The 18,232-nt window shown below is 48.3% G+C and overlaps 2 protein-coding genes across 6 annotated transcripts in view; one reads left to right on the forward strand and one right to left on the reverse strand.

Annotated features, from left to right (window-relative positions):
• Window positions 1-8,762: 8,762 nt before the first annotated feature.
• FAM98C (family with sequence similarity 98 member C) lies at window positions 8,763-17,501 on the forward strand. 2 transcript variants are annotated; one of them, XM_035118135.2, is made up of 9 exons: window positions 8,763-8,841; window positions 10,634-10,770; window positions 11,210-11,344; window positions 11,900-12,087; window positions 12,367-12,450; window positions 12,651-12,767; window positions 14,060-14,227; window positions 14,808-14,988; window positions 17,372-17,501. In XM_035118135.2, the coding sequence occupies exons 1-8, from the start codon at window positions 8,819-8,821 to the stop codon at window positions 14,952-14,954; spliced, it is 999 nt and encodes a 332-aa protein (XP_034974026.1). In that variant the 5' UTR covers window positions 8,763-8,818; the 3' UTR covers window positions 14,955-14,988; window positions 17,372-17,501. The 2 variants fall into 2 exon arrangements, with proteins under 2 accessions (XP_034974026.1, XP_034974025.1); XM_035118134.2 differs by lacking the exon at window positions 17,372-17,501 and having other exon boundaries at window positions 14,808-16,249.
• The window catches only part of RASGRP4 (RAS guanyl releasing protein 4), a 28,052-nt gene continuing 26,062 nt past the window's right edge, over window positions 16,243-18,232 (reverse strand). For all 4 annotated transcript variants that reach the window (XM_060275543.1, XM_060275542.1, XM_060275544.1 and 1 more), the window contains 2 exons: window positions 17,413-17,609; window positions 16,243-17,258 (listed from right to left, as the gene is read on the reverse strand). In XM_060275543.1, coding sequence (XP_060131526.1) covers window positions 17,091-17,258; window positions 17,413-17,609 — 365 coding nt within the window. In that variant the 3' untranslated portion in view covers window positions 16,243-17,090. The remainder of the gene's footprint in view (window positions 17,259-17,412; window positions 17,610-18,232) is intronic.

Consider the following 18,232-nt stretch of genomic DNA (forward strand, 5'->3'; position numbering starts at 1 on the left):
AGCCGTTCTGGGCGGCTTCCAACAAAATATTTAAAGTGTAACAAAGCACCAGGCATTAAAAACTTCCCGTTACAGGACAGCCTTCAGGTGTCTTCTAAAAGTCAGGTGTTTATTTCCTTGACATCTGATGGGAGGGCGTTCCACAGGGAGGGCGCCACTACCAAGAAGGCCCTCTGCCTGGTTGCCTGTAACTTCACTTCTCGCAGTGAGGGAACTGCCAGAAAAACCTCGGAGCTGGACTTCAGTGTCTGGGCTGAGTGATGGGGGTGGAGGTGCTCCTTCAGGTATACAGGGTTCGAGGCCGTTTAGGGCTTTAAAGGTTAGCACCAACACTTTGAATTGTGCTCGGAAATGTCCTGGGAGATTTCTCTCCTGTGGGAGAGGTTTGCTTTGCTGGGCCCCAGCTTGCAGTGAAACTCTTTTTTTTCAGGGAGCAGATTCCAGAGGCAGCCCCACTTTCCTGCCTCAGATCTCTTGTTTTTAAAGGAGCAGTTTGAAACCCAGGACCCCATTTCCCATCAGGCTCAGCCAGCGTGGCCAGGAATGATGAGAGTTGTTGTCCAGCAACATCTGGAGGCCTCCGGCCTTTGCCCTTACTCTAGGCAGCATTGGTCAAACTTGCTGCCATTTGACTACAACTCCCATCATACATGACCCCTGGTCCTTCTAGCTAGGGATGATGGGAGTTGTAGTCCAACAACAGCTGGGGAACCCACATTTGAGAAACATGGCTAGTGCGATTCTTCAAAACAACAGCCCCAGCTGGTGATTTTGGTCTGACATCCTGGCTTCCTGCTCCAGGCTGTGTTTGGCTTGGTGGGTCATGCCGGACGCCACAAAAGCAGTGCAGAGGGCCGAGGTCAGTGGGAGAGCACCTGCTCAGCAGGCAGAAGACCGCTGGTTCAATCCCTGGCAGCTCCCAAGTATGAAGCCGTTCCCCAAACCCTGGGGAGCCACTGGCAGTCAGTGTAAGTGCTAGAGAGATTGATGGTCTGGTGATATAAGACAGCTTCACTGGAGCCTGTGGAAACTGGTAGGGCAGAAAGGAGGGAGCTCAACAGTAGGGGGCGCCAGAGCCAAAGACAGGCAGAGCCAGCTAACTCTAGTTTTTACCTCCCTGCTATGTTCTACAAGGGCAACCCTGAGGCTGAGGAAGTAGCTTTAAGTGACAATTGTAGGCAGGTGGAGGGCAGGCTGAAGTTGGGGCAGTGCCCCCATTTGCCCTAATTGACCAACCTCCGCACATCAGCTTCCTAGGGTTCCCCTAAGCTGGACCACTCAAGCCAGGGCACAAATGAGCCATGGACAAAACCCCAAGGAGGCACAGTCATTTGCTGAAAGAGTGACGTGGGGCAACCCAGCCAGATGGGCAACGTATAAAAAGTAAATTATGATTATCCTAAGCATGGGCAGAGGTGGTAGCCCTGCCTTACGTTGATCTTTGGCTGCCCTGGTTGCTGAGTGTTTTGTTGACCCAGCCGAGCTGTCCTGGTGCCACCCAAGGAGCTGCCAGCCTCGTAGTCTGGTTGGCTACCAGATGGTAGCTAATGCCTAGCAGAGGGCTGGCACAGTTTGAAGGCAGGAGTAAAGAAAGAAAAAGGACTTCTGTACCTGCATTACTGCCTTGGTTCTGAAAATCTCAGTGCTTTATCCATTCTCCCCCTTCCCCTCGCCTCCTGTTTGCCCAAACTCACCAGTTTTTCACTGTGCTCTTTGGGCCTTCAGTTCCAGTTTTACAAAGGGACAGGGGGGAAGACATGGAGTCATGTGGACTAGATGCATGGCACGCCAGCTGCCAGGACAGAGCCGATCAGGGCTTTTCAGGTGTCCAAAGATATCTCTCTGGCATCTTTCTCCCTCTGTTGCTAGGCTTTTCAGTGTCTCTGCCAAGCCACTTCCTTCCAGTCCTTGCAAAAATGAAAACTGACCCAAATTTCAAAACGGTAGGGATTATGCAAAATAACCCAGGATATGCAAATGTCAACCATTTGCGTCATTTCTTTCAAGGGCAAAATGTGGATTTCCTTCGTGCAAAACTTGAGTGTGGGTGGTTCCTTCGAGATTTCCACCTAGAAACTACATTGCTGTGTTAGAAGCCCAGGCAAAACCAAGGAACTGCACTCAGATCTTTTCTAGCTTCTCAACAATCAGATCTAGACCTGGGTTTTTTTATAAAGAAAATATTTAGGAAGATTCCCCAAATCTGTTAATTGCTGGTTCTAATACTGCCATTTTGAAAGCATATTGGTTCTCCCATTTTTACATTTCCACTGCAGAAATTGATGAGGGGAGTCAAAAGAAAGGCTTGACCCATTTCAGGGTTGGACGAGATGAACTTTCTGGGTCCCTTCCAAGTCTACCATTTGGTAATTCTATGAACCAGGTGTTTTTGGACCTGGAGGGCCAAGGTTAGCTTAAGAGTTTAGGTGGTTTTCTCTGTCACTGCAGAAAAGTATGGAAAGCAAATGAAAGCCAGAGAAGCGACGATTCGAAGCATTTATCCCTTTTTCTTTCGTTCTCGCACACAGAATAAAAACCAATCGCTGGTTTACAGATTCCTTAGGATGCAGAGCTCTCTGTAACCCGTTGCAAGCTTTAAGGAATGTAAAAAGGAAACACGAATCTATGTACTTGCTGGTTTGCTTTTGAGTGGTAAATGTTGGGAGCGTTATGGGATGTGCAATCCATCTTAGGAGTGAATGGAACCGGAACTACGTTTCCCAGTATGCACTTGTGTTGGCAGACCACACTACCCTTGATATATATAAAGGGTGGCAAAGCTCTCGTTTTTCTTAACGCTGGAAAAGTAACGTCGGATAACTATGGTTTGGTGCAAGATATAGTTAATGCTCTTTTAATAGGGATGCTTATGCAGACAGGGTTCGGTTTACAGGGTACACGGCTGCCTTGCTCCCCATATTTTAAGTTATTTTTCTTTGTGTGTGAGTTTGTGTGTGCAAACTTTTTCTAAGGCTTTAATTCTGAGACTGAGCTGGACAAAAGGGGGGGTGACAGCTTATAGAAAAAGAAAAAAAGGGTGCTATGCCAAACTGGGAGGGGAAAAACAGGCATCAGGATTCTCCAATTTAATTGAATTTATAGATCCTTCCCTAGGTGTAATGGTAGATAAGTGTATGAGGTTTCTAGATGAGACATATCCCACTTCTGGCACCAATTATGAGAGGTCAGCATGGTTTCATTTTATCAGCTACTGCAATTTTCTTGGGGAAATAATTTTGACAGATGCCAAACGAACTTTATTAAACAAGCTATCCTGACGATAGCATCAATATTTATTTCTGGACAGGAAATTTATTGCTACATTCCCATGTTTTCATCTCGGTCATTCTGCTATAGATTACTGCCGTTCCCATTTTACTGATTGAGAAACTGAGGCAGAGCCACTGAGCAGAAAATTAAAGTGTTGGTAAGAAAACAGGTACTGTGTAATATTAAATAGATACAGACGGGAGGGGGGGGAGTTAAAACACTTGGCAGGCCAGTTTAACAGAGGTTTCCTGTTGAAAATAAGAAATAAAAAACCTCTTTGAGCCTGGTTGAGCCTCTCAACCAACCACCAAGGAAGGAAATGCCACCGTCACAGCCCAAAAGACACCCTGTCACTCAAAGAGGATCCTTAAACCAGAAATCTTGCCAAGGGTCTATTCTGAGAGACCTGTGTGAATGGAAAGCTGCCGAATTTCTCAAAATGCGTGAATTGCAATGCATTTGAGAACTTATCCAATCCATGAATGTTGATGCCACATGTATGCGTTACAGAAGGTAGAAATCGAAAAGGGTGTTTTGAGTTGTGTGAAAAACACTGTAAAAGCACGTAACGTGGGCATAAAAACCTACAAAGGCACCGGGGATTGCCATAGGGTCAGTTTCACTCCCCGTCAAATACGGAAGACAGATTTCTAAGGATATTTAATGCACATTTTTTAAAAAAATTGCTGCTTCCTGTGTGCTCATAAAAGTGTTGCTAAGCCGTTGGCCGTAAGCAACCACCACTAAGACAAATAATAGGGTGTGCTTTAAGGCTTGTTGCAGATGAGGAATCCTAAACAGCTGCCTCTGGCCACGGAGGGGGGGAAATATTTGCTGGGGCTCAAGTTGCCAGAGCACCAACACCCTCCGTTTGCACAAAGCAGCCAGAGGCAGCTGGAGAGAATTCTCTGCTCGCACTCTCTGTAGCGGGTGGTCCTTTGCAGAGAAACCACAAAGGCCCCCTGCCCCAAAGAGCTTACAGTCCAAACATTAGGACAGGTTTAAGGGGCCCTCACAGGAAAGGACCTGTGTTTACGGTCTTCCCAAATCCCAGAATTGGCGCTGCCAGTCCCTCCCATTGATTGAACCGGCTTCTGGTCATTTTGACGATGTTTGCATGGGATGAATTGTGCCCTGTGGGTTACATCTCTTTCTCCTGCTCCAGCACCTGAAATCTGCCATCCCAGGGAACAGCCTCCCCTGAATTTTTTGTCCAGGGGGACCCTCTTGTTAAGGGTGTCAAGAGCGCCTCATATAACATCACTCTTCTCAGCTCTGCCTCTTGTTTCATTTTCAAATTTCACACCCTCGTCCAGGGCCAAATGGTTAGTGGCTAGAGTCCTTGCATGTGTGCGTGTGGGTTTTGAAAGTTTGCACTTAGGATCGGGCTTCACAGCTGGGAACACAAAACCATGGGCAAAGGGAGACGTTGCATCAAGGAGTATTATATTGTGTTGCCTGGGGGTGTTTTCATTCTGTTTTATATACTTAAAAGGAGGGGGTTAATGGAAACCAAAACAGATGAATGTGGGGTGGGGGTGGGGATTACCATTACAACCATAATCCTATTACAAGCAGTTTCTTGTGGTTGCCAATTTGATTCCCCACCCCCACCCCACCGTTTTAAGTATTTTATCACATTTGTATATTCAATATTGTAATTTCTGTGTATTTAAAAAAAAAGATTTAAAAAAGCGGTACTGAGGACACTGGAAGAGAATGCTTTATAATGAAAAATATGTACGTTGTAAATTAAAAAAACACAGAGAGAGACAGAGAGAAACAGAGACAGAAAAACAGCCTGGTGTTCAGTTCTTTTCTTGTTCTCATAGTGTAAGGAGGGTTTTATTAATTCCTTTTTTAAAAAAATGGTGGTCATTGTGGGGTATTTACAATGCAGTCAAATCAGTAATGCGTGTTTGCTATGTAGATAGACACATGATCAGAGTTGAAGCTCAGAGTTTTCCTGTAAGTTTGCTAGAGAGAATATTGAGGTAGACTCCCACTGTGTATATCTAACAAATATATCCCCTCACAGCATCTATACACATCCCTATAATAGAGTGCACAAGGAAGAGGAAATATAATCTCATCCACTGTGTCATATGTATTGGGTTGCAGGTTCCTGGAAGGAATAGCCCTAAGTCATGTCCATTAATATCAATGAGTATACAGTGGTGCCTTGGTTCTCAAACTTAATCCGTTCCGGGAGTCCGAAACAGTTTGAAAGGTGCAGCTTCCGATTGGCTGCAGGAGCTTCTTGCACTCAGTCGGAAGCCGCGTTGGATGTTTGGCTTCCGAAAAACGTTCTCAAACCGGAACACTTCCGGGTTTGCGGCGTTTTGGAGACGATTTGTTCAGGAGCCAAGCCTTTCGAGTACCAAGGTGATTAATGTTGGATACAACCCAGTTTCACATATTTGGCACTTTAGAGAGTGAGGCTACATCCAGACATTTAACCCTGGAAACTGGTACTTTACCCCTCACATGGCTACAATTCCCAGCGCCCTTAACAAACTCCAGTTCCCAGGTTTCTGTTGAGGGTGGAGCAATGTGCTTTTAAAAATATGGTCTGTGCACAGCCTTTGGCTGCAGTCCTAACTCCACTCACCTGGGATTCAGACCTATGGAACCCGCAAAGTCTTTGCCTCAAAAAGAAGGCAAAGACTTGCATATCTTTTCTTTATCTTGTAACATTTAAAACCCTTAAACCTTCCTCCTTCGCTACCCCCAAAACCTGGGCAGATGGACTGCAGCTGACATCCCATTGGTGCAGAGTAGCAGAGTGCCACAAAAGACTTTATTGTCACCAGCCAGCCTTGCAAGCAAATCCGTACATGTTACTAGTCCACAAGAAAATGGTATTTACAGCACTTAGAAGACTAACAAAGTTTACTGTGGCATAAGCTTCCCCTTCATTGGATGCAAGGCATGCATAATAGTGGGGGGTTGTAAGTAGTGCCGTTGGAGAGAAATGAAATGCAAAGGTACAACAACAGACCGCTCAATTACAGCAGCCTTCTGTCAGGGTTTTTTTTGGGGGGGTACTACAACTTCCATCAGCCCCAGGTAACATGGGATCTGTAGTCCCATACAGAAGCTGGAGAGCACCATGTTGGTCAAGGCTGAATTGTTTATTATTAAATTTGTATACTGCCCTTCATCCAAAGAGCACAACATAAAATATAGGAAGAATGAATGCAGCAACAACAGGTGATTTGGTAATTCAAAGGTAATTAACCTGCATAGTGAGTTAGGGAACACTTGCTGGTCCTCCCCCAAGCAGACCCATTGAATGGACATTATTAACTTAGGGCAGTGGTTCTCAAACATTTTTCTCTGGGCCACACATTCAGAATAAAAATTTGCTTGCACCAATTTGCCACACTGATTTTTTATAACATCAAACACAATTACTTTATAATATGATTATGGGATAGTCCTTAAAAATTGCAGCTACGTAACAACAGGAAGCATTCCCAAAACATAATTGTATAAACGAGCCTCTTAAGTATGTATACAAACGCAACGAAATATGCGAGCTAGCTTTTGCCAGGTAATCTAATTTATATTAGGTCTAATTCGAGATAAACAAACACTCATCTCCTCACCAACACTTAAGCCTTTCTCTTTTCTGATTTTTCATATTTGTCAGAGTTGAAAAGCCCTGTTCGCAACAGTATGCCTTGGAGAACTGTGGAAGAATAGCCAATGATCTTGAAGAGAGGCATGGATACTGTTTCTGGCTGTATATCCCAAAATAAAAATAAAAATTATTTTGATACTATGCTATACTAGGTAAAGGTAAAGCACCTGATTGTCTTTGGACCTCCCTACCACACCCTTTGAGAACCACTGACTGAGGCTCATGAATTTCAGTGGATCTACTTGTGTGAGTAGCACCTAGTTAGGTACAGCCCATTGTCTCCATGCAGACCCAGATGAACAGAACGTCTCAATGAATTGCATCATCCAGCAGTTTCAGCTTGGGAAGGAAGCCCACTGTCCTAGAAATTGTGTAATTTATACCCCATGCATCTCATTGAGTTGTCTCAGCTATTCTGGGCAGCTTCCAACATATATAAAAACATAATAAAACATGGGACATTAAGAAAAACAAAAACTTCCCTATAAAAGATTGCCTTTAGACAGCTTGGGGGTTGGATAGCTCCATACCCTCCAATATTTCTCCAATGAAAATAGGGACCTCCTAAGGAAAAGCGGGGCATTCCGGGATCAAATCAGAAACCAGGATGGCTTCTCTAAATCAGGGGAAATAGGGACACTTGGAGGGTCTGCACCTTCAGATGAGGAGAGCAGCATCCTGGTACAAAACGGGGGACACAACACGGTTTTGCTGGTGCTGCTGCTCCTGATTGAAATTATACCCACTAACCCACCGAATCCAACCTAAGCACACTTACACTTGAGGAGTCGATTTTATTTTTATGTATTGAACTTGTATACCGCCCTTCACCCGAAGATCGCAGGGCGGTTCACAACATAAAAATACAAAAATGGAAGCACAAAATACATCATAAACCAGGCATCCCCAAACTTCGGCCCTCCAGATGTTTTGGACTACAATTCCCATCTTCCCCGACCACTGGTCCTGTTAGCTAAGGATCATGGGAGTTGTAGGCCAAAACATCTGGAGGGCCGCAGTTTGGGGATGCCCGTCATAAACCAAAAGAAAAACTAGCCAGTAATACCGCCCCCCCGCCCCGCACACACAATAAATAATATGGAATTCAGCAGCAAGGCCTTATAACCGAGGCAAATCCATCTGCATATGCTCAGGGACATTTTGACCTTGGCGTGGTTTGTGTGGGTGTGGAAAACGGGGGTGCGATATCTCTGCACGTGCTCAGAGGTAACCAGCCCAGGGCTGCTGGTTGGCTTGCATTTAAAAAGAACCCGCAGCGAGAGAGAGAGCAGGTGGGCAGCCTCGGGTGCAAATTTCAGCGGCGCCCGCGAAGCTTTCCTTCCGCAACCCTGCAAAGCGCACCTTCCGAGGACAGGTGGCGGCGGGAGGGAATTCTCTCCGCAGGCCACGCCCCTTGGTCCTTCGAAGGCAAATAAGATCGGGCGGCGGCGATGCGCCAGGCTCTGATTGGTCGGCGACTTAGACTTTGATATCCACGTGCGTCTGGCGAGTTGCCATAGAGACGGAATGTAACGAGCAGCTTTAACTGGCTGGATACAGAGGCGGTCTCCTGATTGGCCGAGAACTGGGCCGTGAGAGGTACGGGGGGGGGGGAGAGGAGAAAAGGGAATGGGTGGGCGCTCAGTTGCTATGAGAGCTGTCAGCCAATGTGGTGAGGCGAACCGTCGACATGGTGGGCGGGGACATGTCCGCGCGTGGCCGAGTCGCAACGGAGGTGGAGGGGGGCGGGAATAAAAGTCGCCTGCTCCAATGGCTGGGCGGCTCAGCCAATGAAAAGTGCCGCCTCTGGTTTTAGGCCCAGCCAATGGGCGCGAAGCGGAACAGCTTGCCGGACTTCGGATCTGCGCGTGCGCGAGGTGACAGATTGGTTCCAGCGGAGGCATGGAAGGAGACGCGGCCCGGGGGTAAGAGGTTCGGGGGTTTGTGGAGGACACGTGAGGGAGAAGGGAAAGGGGTTTGGGGAGGGGAAAACAGGTTCCGGGGCACACCCGGAGGGAGCAGGGGAAAAGAGGAATCAGGGGCAACCGCTGAGGCGGCTAGGGTAGGAAAGGGTTTGGGGGACCCAAACGATGGGGAGGGCAAAGAGGGATAGCTCCGTCGGTAGAGCAGGAGATTCTTAATTTTCAGGGTCTTGAGGTCGAGCCCAAACTTGGGCAAAAGCCTCTTGCATTGCAGGGTTCTAGATTCAGGTAAGTAGCCGTGTTGGTCTGACGCAGTCGAAATATAGAGACCAAGTTTGTTCTTGGTATATCTGAAGAAATGTGCACGCACACGAAATCTTACATACCAACGACAAACTTATTTGGTCTCAAGGTGCTACTGGACAATTTTTATTTTTATTTTTAATTTTTCGCATTGCAGGGGGTTGGGCTGCTAGATGATCCACGGGGTCCCTCTCTCAACCCTACAATTCTATGCTTCTAGGTTTGAGGGCACACCCTGAGAGGAGCCTATTTTCTGGAACCTGAAGTTGGTTTTAGTGTCTAGGCATCAAATGTAAGAAGCCAGAGCAGTGTCATCTTCCTTCCTTCCTTTTCTCCATTTCTCTCCCCCAACCTTACCTATTTCTGTTATCAGTTAAGGACAGTAGTTGTGTTAGGGGTGTTGACCTAAGGGCTGCCTTCTTTGACGGGCAGTCTTCCACGGACTGTGTGTCAGTTTTGGGCAGGGCAGGAGGCAAAAGCTGTGCAGGTGGATGGGTGTGGCTCTCCCAGGTGGCTACATTCCAGACACACCCAAACAGGCAAGTTATCATAATTCAGAGACCCTTTCCAACCAGGAGAAAGCAGTCAAGGAGGATATGGAGCAGGTATTGGGGGGGGGCAGCCTGAGGGCCGGTTAGAGAGCCCTGGAGGGCCACATTCCACCTGCAAGCCAGTGGGTCCCTATCCCAGCACTAAGGAGTTGCAACATTAGCATATTGCCATGCTCAAATACTGCTCAAATCAGCAGTAAAAGCACAGAAGGGAGATCATAGAATCAGAGAATTGTGGAGTTGGAAAAGCACCCCAAGGCTCATCTACCGGTAGTCCAACCCCCTGCAATGTAGGAATCCTGCCTACAGCCATCCCTTGGTGGGCTCAAACCACCAAACGCCTGGTTAGCAGCCAGACTTGAAGTAAATGTCCACCCCCCCCCATGTAATGTGTCCAATCCTGCCAAGCCCTGCCCCCTGACAGCACCCTCAAGCCCTGCCCCCATATCCTCACAGCTCCTCTGTGTCCTTCCATCCCTGCTTTCTTCAACTCTATGCTGTTGTTTAAAACCAGCCTTTTACAACCTGCCTTCTCTCTTTTCCCCTCCCCCTCCCATGGCTTCATGCAAATCCAGGGTTGCGATGCAGTGCTACCTATTCTCCAATGGGAACTGAGTGATGACAGCCTTACATTTTATGTATACAGTACCGTGTTTCTCTGAAAATAAGACTGTCTTATATTTAGTTTTCCTCAAAAGAACACACTATGGCTTATTTTCAGGGGATGTCTTATTTTTTTCCTCCTCCTCCTGCCGCGGCCAGCATTGCTGCTGTGCCTATCACTATGTCTTATTTTCGGGGTATGGCTTATATTCCTTGAATGCTTAAAAATCCTGCTATGGCTTATTTTATGACTACATCTTAAAATAGGAGAAACAGGGTATAGGAAGAAGGGAAAAAACCAATTGTGTAAATATAATTTCCTTTCTCTCTTGCACCAGGTGCCTGTCGATGGATGGCTTTGCTCGGGTAGCTGAAGCCGGCGTCTCCAGCCCCGAGTTCACAGCTCTTTGCTCTTGGCTAGTTTCCGAGCTCCGCAGCCTTTGCCCACTCGAAGAGGATGTGAATCCCACTCGTGGTAGGTAACCTGGCTTTGTGGGGAGAGAGGAATGCAGCAAATATTTTCTTGTGCAAGACCTAAAGGAAGCAAGGGGGGTGAGGGGTGTGTGAGTCAGCCTGGGCCCCCACAAGGAATTCCCCACCCCACTGGGCTGATAACATCTGAGAAGCAAATGTAACGTAGCCCAGCGTCTGCAGGGTTTCATTAGCTGGGTTCTAGGTGGTTAACCCATGGAACTGCTTGCTGCAAGGTCCTGTTGCTCCAGCCCATCACTTGGATGAAAAGCGCTAAGGTCATCAAGGGAGCTTCTAGCATATTGGAACTGGAGAAGGGGGTGGGGCAGAGAATGCCTGTAGTGGTGGTCGTATTGGCTAGTACCGAGAACAACCCTTTCATCCACTCCTCATTGAGCTGATGTTTTAGATTTCTATCCCCAAGTGGCATTGTGTCCTTTCAGGTCCTGAGGATGCCGAGACCTTTCAGATCGAAGTGAGCGGCCTCCTTGGAGAGCTGCATTGTCCCTACTCCTCACTGACTGCGGGGGACGTAACAGCCAGGCTTAGCACCCCGGACAAGTGCCTCCAGCTTCTGTGTAAGTCCAGGCAGGAAGGGGCTTATTCCTCGGCTCATTCTGTGCAGGTGGGCTCAGAAAAGACATGGCTAAGAACTTCTGCTCCCATCCCTAGAAAGGGTCTGGGAATCAGTGAGTCGTGTGGGTGTGTATTAGCTCATTTTTATTTAAAAAAAATCAATGGGCGGTCCAAAGGGTGGGAACACAAGAATGAGCCTTTTCAGTGGTGGCTTCCGAGGCGCTTCTGGCACCATTGTTGCACATCTTCAGGTGTCGGAAAACATTCATTTTTAAACAGATCTTTGGCTTCTAACAATGGCCTTTTAGAGTGGGTGGGATGTTTCCATGTGGGAGTTTTTATGTGTGTGTGTGTGCATGTGTGTGTTTTTTGTAAGTTGCTTTTGAGTTGCCATGGCAAAAAAGTGACTAATAAATTTAATAAATAACAATATCTGAATTAATCCCCCCTCCCCAATTTTGTTTTAAATCACCCTTGAAGCACTTAGGTCCCCAAGGTTTATGGGATATAAATTTAGGACGGGAACTGAATCCAGCTCTTTCTCCTTCCCTGGCAAGATTTTTTGAGCTCAGAGCTCCTCGCTGCCCGGCTGCAGGCTCGGAAGACGTCCTGTTCGCCACCGGAAAAAGAAGACCGAGCTGGCGAAGCTGTGAACGAGCTCCAACTCATCTGCCAAGCCCTGGGGATGCTGGACCTGGATCCAGGCTGCCCAGTCCATCAAGCCATGGCTGACATAGAAGCCAAGGTGGGGACACATGTGGGGCAGGACGGGGAGGCTGTTTGTCTTGTGCATGCGCCAAAGATGTGGGAGGCACTATAGCTCCTGTTCTCTAATGCTCCCTGCAGCTTAATGCTCACTGTCTTGCTGAATATAGGTTCTTCCAGGTTGGAAGCAGGGGGCCTGTTCAGGGCAGTTGGAGGAATGGAAGCTTCCCCCCACCACTGCCCCCACTTTGTGGTGCTTTGGTCTGTTTCTTTCTCTCCTCCCCCCACCCAACAGCTAAACTTGTGGTCTCCTCCTTAGGTTTCGGAGGTGCTTTCTTCACTACCCCCTGAGCACCTGCAGATGGCGCCGCTCCTAAAGGCCACGCTGACCTCCGAGGAATGGGTAGGGGCAGACCAGTGGCATTGGCAACAAACTCCCCACCACGTGGATGCTTGCCCCTTCGGTCGGGACGGGTTGTCCTTCCCCAGACGGGTCCCTGGCCAACGCGGGGTTGTCAAGGGTGGGTCCCTGGTGGATGGAAGGATAGCAAACAGCTTATGTCTCCTGCTTCCTCTTGCCCCTCTCCCAAATGAAACCACTAGGGGGCGCTGGAGGGCATACGGGACGTGTTGTGCACAGAGTATCAGCGCCGCCGACGCATGATGGCTACTCGTCTTGATGTCACCGTTGAGTCCTTCCATTGGTCCGAGAGGGCAAAGGTGAGTGGAGCGGGACAAGAGGGGGGCATGTGCTTTTAAAGGGTTGAATGTGTTGGGGTGTGGTTGTTTTTAAGAATAGGGTAGATTTGCTGGTGTTATGATTAGTACATAAAATCCTAGAATTGTAGAGTTGGGAGGGACAACCAAGGGTCTTCTAGTCTAATCCCCTGCAATGCAGGAATCTCTACTCAGACATCCGTGGTATATGGCTGTCCAATCCCGAGGGAGTGAGGTTCCACAGCTGGACAGCTTTCGCCGCCAGAAAGTCCTTCCCGATGTTTGGTTGGAATCTTCTTTCTTGTAACTTGCAAGCCATTGGTTCCAGAGCAGGAGGGGGGCGGGGAAGCTTGCTCCATCTTCCAATCTAACAACTTGGGACGAGTTTATCTGTGAGATTTCCTTACTCCTTATTTCAATTGACGGCCCTGACACAGGAGCCACATAATACCCCTTGATGTTTTAGCGTGGCAGCACGTGACCTTTGGAACTCTCTGCTGATTGACACCAGGCAGGAGCTTTCACTGTATTCTTTTGGTTTGGATGAGCCTACCCAGACATTTAGAAAGCTGATGCAAGTTTTAATCAGTGTTTAAAGGTAAAGGTACCCTTCGTTCATTATTGCGGCGCTCATCTCGCTCTATAGGCCAAGGGAGCCGGTGTTCGTCTGCAGACAGCTTCTGGGTCATGTGACCAGCATGACTAAGCCGCTTCTGGCAAAACCAGAGCAGCACACGGAAACGCCGTTTATCTCCTCACCAGAGCATTACCTATTTATCTACTCACACTTTGCACTTTGAGGTGCTTTTGAACTGCTAGGTTGGCAGGAGCAGGGACCGACCAACGGGAGCTCACCCTGTCGCAGGGATTCGAACTGCCCAACCTTCTGATCGGCAAGCCCTAGGCTCTGTGGTTTAGACCACAGCGCCACCCGTGTCAGTGTTTAGTCTGTGGTTATTTCAACTTTTTTGAAAGCCTACAATGATTCTACAGTTTTATTTTTCTGCAAACCACTTTGAGCTGGTTGTTTCTTTGCAACCAAGCAGTGTGTAAATTTTAATAAATGATAAAAAAATAAAAATAATAATATTTTTTGTGCTTTTTTAGTTGTATTTGTTTTAATTTATGCTGTGGGCCAACCTGGGTCCTGCATGGTGAGGAAAGGCAGGATATAAATAAAAGAAACAACAACAAAATAATAGTTCAGCAGCACTGGCCCGCCCTGAATAGACTGGGGTGGAGGGGTTGAATGAAAAATTGGCTTCTTCCCTCAAATTTTGCCCCCCACAACTTAGGACCGCAGCGGAGCTATGTCAGAGGCCTTCAAACCCTTGCGGCAATCTTTACTGGAGGAGTCGCAGGTCACCCTTCCCCACCTGCTGGCAGCGCGGGAGGACCTCTCCCGCATCGTGAAGACCAGCAGCGGAGCTTCGCGGGACAAGACAAGCTGTGCTGTCAACAAGGTACAGGGCTGGAGAGGGGTGCTCTTCCCCAGGTGTTGGGATGGGGTACTGGAAAGCCCTATAGCAGGTCTGTGCCTGCTCAGCAAGGCTGATTCCAGGTGACTTGAATAAATGAACCGAACTATCCATTTCTCCCATCCAGGGGCTCTGGGGCCTGAGTTGTACCTGCGCTGCCTCCCCGTTTTTTATCCCTTAAGTTTGCTGGTTGCCTGAGCACCAGTCATTGTTAGAGGAGGGAGGGAGTGAACAGGAAGTTCTATGTCACTTCCTGTCGAGATGCAACAGGTTCCCACCCTTCTCAGTTGCTGGAAACAATTGAAGGCGTTTTTGTTCCGACAGCTTTTTGATGAATGGGTCTTTACCACAAGCATCAGCTTCTTATTGCCTCCCCCCATTGTTTAGAAAGTACTTCTAGCCTGTGTTTATCGTATGCATAAATCGCCTTGCGCCAGTAGTTTAGAAGGCGATGAATAAATTGATGATGGCGATCATGAGTAACAGCACTTTCTGTTCACTCTCGCGTCCATTTCTTCCTGCCTCACGGCAGCTACATCTAAAGTGACTCCTCCCTCCCTCTCAGGTGCTGATGGTTGGTGACGTCCCAGACCGCGGTGGGCGTCCGAATGAGATTGAACCCCCTATGCCCATGTGGGAGAAGAGGCGAGAAGGAGGAAAAGGGGGCGACCACCAGCGATGGGGCAAGCGGAGCAAGAAGAAGAAAAAGTAGCAAGGGGATGGATCCAGACCTCCTCCAGTGTGGGGTATGGTCAAAACTACCCTTAACTTTAGGGCAGGGAAGAGGCTTCAGGAAGTTAACTGCAGCAAGGATGAGCGGTGGATACAGACCCAAAGCCCAGCCTTCACCAAAGGTGGTTTCAGTATTGCCTTTCCCCAGGATGCGGGGAAATGCAGTTTAAAAGAAAGGTGCCGATTACATTGAACTTGAGACGGTGGGCCGGGGCATGTGCGCTAACATCAGACATCTCCCCCCCCCCTTCTCTTGCTTTAAAGTTGTTGGACACAGACATTTGTGTTGTCCACATTATAGTTTGGTGCCAGATGAATTGCACCTTTGGAGCAGAGAGGGGGAGGCTGTGGTTCCTTCCTAGGCCATTGGACTTCATCTCCCAGCATCCCCAGTTAGTGGGGCCAGTGATCGGGTGTGAAGGGAGTTGGGGGGCCAATGTCCTGAGGGCCACATGTTCCCCATCCCCGATCTAGTTAATACACAACTTACAAGGATGAAGGAACAAGAGGTGCTAGCAAACGTCTGGATTTTGCAAGGTTTCTTTTGGGGCTTTAGATGCTGAATGTGGGTAGGAAGCAACCTTCCTTTTGGGGCTGGATGGGCAGCATCTATGAGAAATCCAGCTTTAGAAATGTCCCATTAGATTTAATCAGACAATGTAGGGAGAGGGAAGATATTATTTTGGGATTTTTAGGCACAAACCCAAACTTCTTTGTACCTTTACCTCCTCTGGATTATCCAAAGGGTGGCTCAGTTGCAACAGCCAGTGAGTATGAGATTTTGTTTGAATGGTGCGAGTTAATTTTGGTCCTTGTTCTGAAGGGACAGGATTGAAAATGGCCAAGCTGGGTTCAGTATAACACTTAAGAGATTAAACATTTTCCTTGTAATTCAAACTCATTGTGCAACGGAGTATGTGTGTGTTTAAAACTCTAGTCTTCATCTTTTACCTCTCTTTTTTTATTGTGCCAGGAGGGTTAAGAGAGCAGAATACTAAGTCATTTGAAGGACATTTTTTAAATCTTTTTTTAAGGGGAAATCACATCCCTTCCCCCCTGCCCAAAAAGTGGGAGTGGTTACACAAAGCTTGTGGGGGGGGTATAGCTGAAAGTGAATCTTTATGGGGAGAGAGTTAGATTTAAACAATATAATTCCTGTATTCAGTATGACGCATTGCATCTATTCCCAGGAACAAATGTATTCCACCTCTCATCCCCCCCCAATGAACAGAGGGTTGGAGAAGTGAATAAAAGATTCCGGGTTTCCCCCCGAAAGCAAGGCCAAAGGGGGTCAGTGGAAGAGGTCACAGTCAGTAGGTGCTTCTGCCTCGCCTCTCATCCCCCTTTACCTGCCGCCGAACAACCAGCTTCCACCTTCTGAGGATTCCTTTCTCCAAGTCTCTACTCTTGACATTGGAAGCCCAACCAGGTCACCCACTTCGCCCCAGCTAGCAAGGCAGGGTCCCTGTTTATGCACTCGCTCAATGGTTAAATATAGCTTGTTGCAGAGAGCTACTTGGCAAGACACCGCATGTAACACAAGCCAAGGAGCTGCTTAGGTTCTTGAGCTATCCGGGGCTGTTCAGCTAAGAAGAGCTCTGCAGAAGCAGTCCAGTGGCCCTCCTCATCCAGCACCCTGCTCTCACGGAGGCCAACCAAGTGCACCAATGGGAAGTCCCCTCAGCAGGACAACAGCACTCTCCCCATTTCTGATGCCCCAGCAGCTGGCCGCCTGCGGTCTGCTGCCTCTGACATCGGAGGTGGAGCAGGGCCATTGTGGCTAATAGCAGCAGAGCCCAAAACGTGCATCTGCAGCAGCACCAAAAAAGAAGTAAGCTAGCTGGTGGGGCCTCTGTTCAAGAAATGGTCCTTTTATTAGGAACAAAGGAAGCCCCTTAGCTTGAGTCCGGCTGCTTGTCCATCCAGCTCAGTATTATTGGCAAGGAATGGCAGTGGCTTCAGGGCAGCAGCATCCATTTCCAGCCATGGACCAAACCTGAGGCCTGTATGCAGAGCATCCATATTCTCTACCGTTGAGCGCCATGTCCCTTCTCTCTGTTCGTTTCCTTGAGGTTCCACTTTCCTGCCTGTAGCCCACTGTTCCTGTGCCCTTGGCTCAGTTGGGCTTGGGAGGCAGGTGCGAGTTGTAGGCGGCCAAGGCCTTCCAGCAAGAGAAGGGGGGCAGGCTTGATGAATCCGCCTTCAGCAGCCAGCTGTTCTCAGCCTCCAGCTGCGAGTTGCAGCTCTGAAGGCTCTGGTTGACCAGCAGCAGCCTGTCCCGTTCCTGCAAAGGAGAGTGAAATGCTGCCAGTTTAAGGTGGGGGTTGCCTGTTCCCCCAGCAACTTTGGTCCTGTCCAGACCAAAGTCATAAGTAGCTTCCCATTATTCTTCCACAGAAGTCCCAGGTGTGGAATCCTGCCCTCCCGAAAATCCTCACCTTTTCCACCTCCTTCAGCTCTTCCAGAAGCTGCTTTAGACTCCTGCTGTGTCCCCGTGGCTCCTGTGGACTGTCTGCGTCTGTCTGGGTGCTGGCGTGTCTCATTCGCCGCCTGCCCGCTGGGCTCGACAGTGCCAGGTTGGGGCTTTTGCTGTGCTCTCGTCTTGGTGGGAAGAGGAAAGCGTCTTCCTCCGAGCCTGCCGCGTGGAATAAGCGAAGTGTGGTTAGAAACGTCGTATCTAGAGATTTGTTCCTGCAAGCAGTGTGGTGGTGGTGTTCTTAGAAATGAAAAGCGTAATGCTGGTGGTCAACAAAAGAGGTTTAAAGACTCTGTGAAGGCAAATCTTTAAAAATGTAGTATAAACACTGACAATTGGGAAACACTAGCCTGCGAGCTCTCCAACTGGAGAACAGCCTTTACCAAAGGTCTGGTGGACTTTGAAGACGCTCAGGATGCAAGGGAGAAACGTGCCAAGAGGAAGGCACGCTTGGCAAACCCTCACTGTGATAAACTCCCGCCTGGAAACCAATGTCCCCACTGTGGACGTGTGGATCCAGAATTGGCCTCCACAGTCACTTACGGACTCACTGTTAAGACCGTGTTTATGGAAGACAATATTACTCTGCTACGAGGGACCGCCAAAGAAGAAAGGAGGTATATTTCTAGAGTGCTGGGCTAGGACCCGGGAGACCTGGGTTCAAATCCCAACGCAGCCCTGAAACGCACAGGATGACATTTATGACTTTCTCATGCTGGTTTTGAACTGGTGCCCCAAACCACAGTTTATGGTGTTGAGTGGGATTTGCTCTGCGTTCCTAC

This window comes from Zootoca vivipara, chromosome 6 (genome assembly GCF_963506605.1).
Source record: "Zootoca vivipara chromosome 6, rZooViv1.1, whole genome shotgun sequence".
Classification (NCBI taxonomy): domain Eukaryota; kingdom Metazoa; phylum Chordata; class Lepidosauria; order Squamata; family Lacertidae; genus Zootoca; species Zootoca vivipara.

Excerpts from the sequence above, each read along its gene's own strand:
- FAM98C (XM_035118135.2), top strand. The coding sequence starts at position 8,819 with ATGGAAGGAGACGCGGCCCGGGG. Across the intron at positions 11,345-11,899 it reads CAAGTGCCTCCAGCTTCTGT|ATTTTTTGAGCTCAGAGCTC; the intron begins GTAAGTCCAGGC and ends TTCCCTGGCAAG. Across the intron at positions 14,228-14,807 it reads CAAGCTGTGCTGTCAACAAG|GTGCTGATGGTTGGTGACGT; the intron begins GTACAGGGCTGG and ends CCTCCCTCTCAG.